The sequence below is a fragment of the Bison bison genome, unplaced genomic scaffold (genome assembly GCF_000754665.1).
Source record: "Bison bison bison isolate TAMUID 2011002044 unplaced genomic scaffold, Bison_UMD1.0 scf7180017864289, whole genome shotgun sequence".
Lineage (NCBI taxonomy): Eukaryota > Metazoa > Chordata > Mammalia > Artiodactyla > Bovidae > Bison > Bison bison.
In genome coordinates, this window is record NW_011494861.1 from 11,620,516 (window position 1) to 11,627,580 (window position 7,065).

At 60.4% G+C, this 7,065-nt stretch overlaps 1 protein-coding gene across 1 annotated transcript in view; it reads right to left on the reverse strand.

Annotated features, from left to right (window-relative positions):
- The window catches only part of AGRN (agrin), a 42,441-nt gene that overhangs the window by 34,723 nt on the left and 653 nt on the right, over nt 1-7,065 (reverse strand). The window contains exon 2 of the mRNA XM_010850236.1: nt 4,931-5,192. Within this exon, the coding sequence (XP_010848538.1) occupies nt 4,931-5,192 (262 nt within the window). The remainder of the gene's footprint in view (nt 1-4,930; nt 5,193-7,065) is intronic.

Consider the following 7,065-nt stretch of genomic DNA (forward strand, 5'->3'; position numbering starts at 1 on the left):
AAACACACACACACATGTGCAGGCCACACAGCTGGAAACAGCCGGCTGCCTGTGAGGAAAGAAAGCTTGCCCCTCCCATGCCTCAGTGGGAGGGGAGGTGGGAGGGACCATCTTCCCCTTCCCAGGTCCAGCTGTAAGCAGCCCCTAGCAGGGGGCCTTCCTCAGAGGAAGTTCTCAGGATCTGCTCTGGAGGGAGAGGCCCCTTTGAGGGGAGCTTCCCTCCCCATTGGAAGCTCCACCAGAGGCCAGGTCACCCCTCCCCGGTTCCCAGCCACAGCCTAGAATAGGGCCCAGATCCCTCCTGAGCCCCCTGTAGCCTATGGGGACACAGTACTCTCTGATGAGCTGGGTCAATCTCATCAGGGTAGCTGTCACTAACTCTCATTTCTGAGATCCCTTTTTCTCTTTGTGAGAGGTGGGCGCTTCCTGGGACTCTGGAGTGTTAAGTGCTATTGGGGCTACTTCAGGGATTGTGCCTGCAGCTCCCAGCTTGCTGGGCTGGGCCTCAGGGGCCTGTGTGGGGAGCCACAGTTCCCCTATCCCAATGCTGAGGGGGTTGCTGGGGCCAGCAGAGCAGTTCAGGCCTCCGGGCTGGGAGGGAGGGCAGCTGGCCTGGGCCTTCTGGTGAAGGCAAAGGACTTGGGGGGCAGGGGCAGGAGAGAGGTCAATTTCAGCAGCTGTCTTCCACCCCACTGTGGTGATGGGGTGGGGGCAGGCTTTGATTCTCAGGGGATTGGGGGATTAACCCTTTAAGAAGGAAGCAAAACAGGCTGGAGGAGGCTGTGCAGGGCAAGCAACAGTTGGCTAGATCTACAACCCTGAAGTCTGGGCTCACGCCCCTGCTAACCTTACCTGGGGCAGCCCCATCCCACCCTCTGCACTCTCCCTACCTCAGTCTGAAAGGATTGGTGGGGCAGGGGGCTAGAGCCCCAGATCCAGACCAGCTAGCCCTGACCAGGCGATCCAGTTCTTCCCAGCACCCCAGAGAGGCTGCAAGCACCTCCATGGCTCTGCCTTCCTTCCACAGGCAGGCCCCACTGGAATCTACTCTGTCCAGAGCCCTGGGGAAGGCAGGTACAGACAGCAGGGGAGAGGACAGTTTCAAAACAACTTTTTTTTTTTCCATTTCCAATCTGCTGGGGAGTATGGAGGCGGGGGCTCTTCTCTGGGTGGGGAGCAGGGTGATGGGGTGGGGTCTGGAAAAAGTCAGGAGCTGTTTCCACCAGCTCAGGCCTGCGGGAAAGGAGCGCACTGCCTTGAAGTGATGGATCCAATGCCCTTTGATTTCAGCAGCAACCCCCTCCCCACCCCCCACCACGCCCCAAGCTCCTGGGGCCGCCCCAGTGAGGGTATCAGCCAGCCCGCTGTGGTCCCACAAGCCCATGCTCTCGGAGACTTCCTACCGGGGACCCTAGGTGAGAGAGGACAGTGCAGGAGCAGGCCACGCTCCACCTGAGCAGATGCCCCGCCCCCAGTGGCTGGAAGGAAGGAGAAAGCCCAGGCGCGCAGCCTCCAGCCTGGGCCTGCCCCAGCTCCAAGGACCTGCCTGGGGGAGGGGCTGAGGACGGCACTGGGGCGGGTCTGGAGGGGGTGGGGTGAGAACTTATGTCTGGAAGAGGGAAACAGGGACAGGAAGAAGCCACCTCCCCCCTCGGCAGGGAGGAATGTGGGGGAGTAGGGCGGGCTCAGGACTTGGGGGTACAGAAGCTAAATGCCAGACAGCAGAGGGAGCCAGCTCTGGCCCTGAGGAAGCCAGCCCTGGAACCTGCCCTGGGCTCCTACCTGCCCCGCTTTGCTCTGCGGAGCCAGTCCCTGTCTGGGGGTGTCTGTGTCCACATCCGGCTCCCAGGCCACAGGGCCTGCACCAAGGCCAAGGCCGGCGGCCCGGGACCCAGCATCTCTCTAGCCTGAGATATAGCCTAGGACTACCTTCCCCAAAGGCCCAAGACTGGCGTGAAGGCCCAAAGGCTAGCGTGGCAGGGAGGAAGGGAGGGTGCTCACTGGAATCAGGCAGGCCAGTCTAGGCTGTGGCCGCCAGGACCCCCGGCTTCAGGACTGGGCAGGGCTGGGCTGGACTAATGCCAGACTCTCCGACCCTGTTCCTGTGCCAGGCCCGGAGAGGGCAGACAACACTTCCTTTCTCTGCTCTTGGCTCGGAGTTCGGGAGGGAAAGGCCTGGGGAAGGACCCCAAGCCTGCATCCCTCCTAGGGAATTCAGAGGGGCCCAAGGACCAGTCTTTATTAGGTGGGGGAGAGGAGGGTGGTGGGAGTGTACAAGTGTACAAGTCCAGACCAGGGTATAGTGGCCAAAGGCTGGAGGAGATGCCCGCTCAGCTGCCAGCCTGGGCAGCTCATGATGTGTGGGCAGCTGGCACTGGAAGAGGCCAGGCCACTTCCCTGACAAAGCAGGGCGCGAGGGTCTCCTTCCTTCCTGGAGCAAACCCGCAGTCTCCTTCACCCACAAGTGGTGCAGAGGGAGGGACACATACCTGTCTCAGTTATGCTCGGAATGTGGCTCCCCAGGCAGAGGATTGGGGAGGAGCTTCCTGGGGACTGGAGGTTGGGGAAGGGGCCCAGAGCCAGGAAGACCCTGCAGGCCCTAAGGGAGAAACTGAGGAAGGCGAGCCCAGTGGAGCTGGGGACCAGGTATGCCTCCCAGCAACAGGTACCCCTGCAGGAAGCAGGGTCCAGGTGGGGATGAGGTGGGGGCATCTAGGGGGGTGGGCCTCCAGGATGTGTCCCCTGACCTTGGCTCCTGTGGGCCTTTTAGGGGCAGGGGACATTTGTGATAGAGACACAGGTCTTGGGGTGACCTCCACAATCAGTAGCTTCACAGCCTTCACTCTGGGCCCTGAGGGACGGGGGCAGCTATGGGGCCCCAAGGAAGAGAAAAGGGTCAGGGTCAGATGAGAGGTCATTGTAGCTCAAGCTCGGCCCATCCCTAACCCTAACCCCCATGCTAAGGTGAGGCTTGGCTCCCTGGAGAGCCTGGGGTGGGGTCAGAGGTCTTTATCTCTTACAGAATGGGAGGCAGGCCCTTCTCCTGCCTGCTCCCTGCTGTGGAAGGTGGGAAGAGGGCTGTGTCTTCCTCAAGCCTGGCACCAACTCCTGGGAGCCTTGTCCTTCAGGCTTTGGGGATCCTTAGAGGGAGGCACCCCATCTAATCTACCCTCTCCCTGGCCCCCTGCCCCTTATGGCACTGCTTTCCTTCCAAAGAAGGGATCCGTGTCACTGGCTCAAAACTTCCAGGGCTCCCCAGAGCCTTACAGTGGACCCCAAGCTTCTCATTCTGGGTACCTCCCTCCCTGGGGGCCTCCCCTCCACCACCATGCCCACACTGGCCCAGCTGGAGCTGGGGGCCTAGACTGGTCCCTATCCGGGGTAGCCAGCAGACAGCAGATGAAGTCTCACTGGGGGCTCTCTCTGCAGACCCTCCTTTCCAGGGGTCCTGTGCCCAGGCTGACATATCCAGAGCCAGGGCCTGGCCTGGGTAGAATAGGACCTGGCAAGATGGCAGACCCTCTTCTGCCTAGGGTGGCCCCCCTGCCACATGCCCTCTGACCCCACAGACCCTCGAACTAGACCCTTCCAGCTATGGAGTTAATGACTTGTCTTCTTGATCTTGCAGAAACAGATTTTCTGCAGCCTGACCCCTCTTCCCACCTCTCATTAGTCTCCAACTCATCCTCCAAAACTGGGGATCACACCCTACAACCTGCCTCCTCTCCATGCCACTCTCCCATATTTCCCCTAGAGTAAAGCTTCCAAAGCACAGTCAGGGTCTCCAGTCCTCAGCTGGTGGGAGGGCTATGCTGGGACCCCTCAGCTATGCTAGTGCTGGGAAGGGACCAGGGACACAGCCCTGCTGGAATCTCTGTGCGATGTTGCATCAGGACCATAGATGCAATCCCAGGAGCAAATGACTGCAGGCCGAGCAGGATGCTACAGGGCTCTCCACTTCAGGTTCCACACCCCGCCACACACACACACAGTCTGCCCCAGGCCAGATGAGTCCACCATCCAGGATCCCACAAAAGCAAGCCAGCACCACAGGAGTTAAGTTGGGTAGAAGATGGAACTTCCCTACCGGCCAACAGAGCAAGTCACAGGGACAGGGTCGCCTTCCCAGGACAGGAAGTCAGGGACCCTTCCTGCTGCCCTGGGAGGAAGCGATCTCTCCACCTCCTCCCATACATCCCTCCCCAGGCAGCCATGAGGGGACAGACAGGATGTGAGGGCGACAGGCAGTTCCTACTTCTCCCTGCTACATTCCTCAGCCGAGGATCTCAGCCCCCAACTGGGATTCTCCTGGGGTGAAGGGGATGGGTGAGCCATCATGTGAGGGAGGGTTGCTCTTGAGCCATTCAGAATAGACACATGGGGACAGCAGACAAGGAAAGATGCTCCACCTCTGTCAGGGGATCCCACAACCCCTCAAACTCCTAGAAGCAGCTCACTCCACATAACTGTCCCTTCCCAGAAATGGCAGGCCTCTGGGAACACATAACAGGGTAGCCTCCCCTCCAGCACAATCTTTAAGCCCCACCCCAAAGGCTCAACATCTGGGCCCCGTCTAGACATGTGTTCGGGCTTCTGCAGAACACAAACAACTGGTGTTCGTTCACCTGGTTCCAGCCTCTTTCCTAGAACAGGGAACTCCAGGAAGGGGCGTGCAGAGCTGGGGAGGTGGAGGGAAGAATGGGAGGCCTATCCCTTTGCAGGTCTGAGACTCCAAGATGACAGATAGTGGCAACACTAGGGCCAGGGTGGGGAGTGCTGCTTATGTTAAGAGTCTGGAGCTGAGGTGGCCAGGAAACCAGGGAGCCAGGACCCAGAAAAGGAGGTCGGACCACAAGATGCCATGTGCCCTAGCCTAGGACAAGCTCCCTTCTGCCCCCAAGGCACCTGCTCTGCTCGGCCCCACACACACCTTCCACACAGTGCTCGACCTCCTCCAGGTTCCGCAGGGTGATGCGCATGAGGCTGGAGTTTAGCATCAGCTCATTCTTGTGGGCGGGCCACAGGTATGGCGGGGCAGGGTTCACAAAGAAGATCCTGGTGTCTCCAGTGGACACCTGGTTGTCACAGATGAGGGGGTCTCCGAAGCCGCCAATCACCACTTTGTTGCCTCCGTCCAGCAGGCTTTCCTGGGCCACCACATCTTTGCCCTTCAGGTACCGCCAGACCCGAACCTAGGGTGGACATGAGGGGGTGTTCAATTGTCGGCGGTTCTCTTCTAACTGGGTGGAGCGGGGGAGATGGCCACAGAGGCCAGAGGCAGACACCAGACTGGTGCCTGGACTTTTCCTTCTTTTCCCACCTCATTTGCTCAGGCCAGATGTCCGGAGTATACCCAAACCCTGGGTAGATATGTGGAGTCAGTGCCCCAACCCCCCAGGAGGAAGCTGCAGGGAAGCACACACACATGACAGACGCCACTGCCCTTGTTATACTCCAGGATACCTGGCCTGAGAACACACCCCTTCCCTCAAGAAGCAGCTCCCTAACCCTCAGGTTTAGATGACCCCAGCCACCCCAATTCTAAATGTCACACCTCACAGCCTTCCACACCTTACTCTCCCTGTCAACCCACCCAGTACTTGGGCCCACCTCTGGAAAGAGTCAGGAGCAACTAACATGGATGATGAAGTTTCAAGGTGACGGGCTCTGAGCTCAAGGCTCCTGTCCAGCTTGGCTCCATGCAGCCCTGTGGGTGGGCTAAGACACGGTCCAGCCAGGAGGTGAAAGACCCCTCCTCCTGCAAGGCTCCTACAGTGAGTGCTGCCAAGGCAGCCTGTGAACCACAAAATCAAGTTTGGGCAGCACAGGGCAGCCCCACCCTCCACACTCTGCTCTTGGGGCCCTGAGGGCACCTGCTCAGACAAACCAAGCCCTGGGGTGCCCACAGACTACTGGCAGTGGGGGCAGGAGGGCCACAGGCACTGCAGGCAGAATGAGCTGCCCTAAAGGAATAGGCCCATGGGGACTGCCCGGGAATGCTGTCCCTGAGAAAAGACACCCCTTTCTTCAGGATCTATGGGGGCCGGGACTTCTGGAAAGAGGAGTGAAAGACAACAGTGGCCCGTCCACCTGGCCGCCCCTGCTGGGAGCCTTGGGTCTGCAAAATCTACAGGGACTCCCTCCACCCTCCAGTGGCCCAGGGATGGTGGGGCTGCCAGCTCTTCCCCCGCCCCCCATGCCTAGATACAGAGTAGGCTCTGGAAGGCCAATAACCAGCAGGGGAGGGCTGGGCGGCTTTCATCGCCTCCCCCCACCCCAGCCACACCCAGGAGCAGCGGGGAGGAAGTCGGGAAAATCCTGCAGGGACTTGGCAAAGTGCCCTGGCTGTGGTGGAGGGGAGGGGGCCTGGCGGGGGATCCCAGCTGTAGTCAGCACAGGCCAGTCTGAAAGGAGCTGCCACCCCTCCCCATCTCCAAGGAAGAGGAATGATCCGATTTCTGGTCAGGGAGGTGGTTTTAGGGGCCAGAGAGGGGCAGGGGCCTGGGTCCCTTCAGTCCTCCCTAGGAACAGATTGTGGGAAAAAAACCACCAGACCTACCCCGGGAGCTCCCAGATTCAACTGAAGGAGAGGCCAGGCCAGGCCCCTCTCCCTAAGGCCAGGGGAGATACAGCTCTCCCAGGAGCGGATGGGGCACCTGCCCTGCACCCCCCGCACTTGAGGCTCAGCAACGGCCCCGCCCACTTCTCTGCTCTGGCCCCACACCCATCACTGCAGCAAGCCCCACCAGGACCCCCGCGGTTGGGAGATTAGGTGTGCACCCCTTCTCTCTCTCCGGACCACCCATTCTCACCTCTGCGGAGAGGGCGACAGCACTGACCACAGGCCAAATCACCACCTCCATCCCAAGCAGAAAGCGTCACCTCCCATCGTCCCCTTTCCTTTGGCCGGTGGGGAGGGGGCGCGGTAGCCGAACATTCTCCGGGGGGCGGGGCGCACTTGTTTCCAGTAAGGGAGTGGGTTTGGGGTGAAGGAGCAGACACCATCGGGTCTCCAGGGCCCGGGCACCGCGAGCGGGACTGCAGCGGCACCGCAGGAACTTTCCC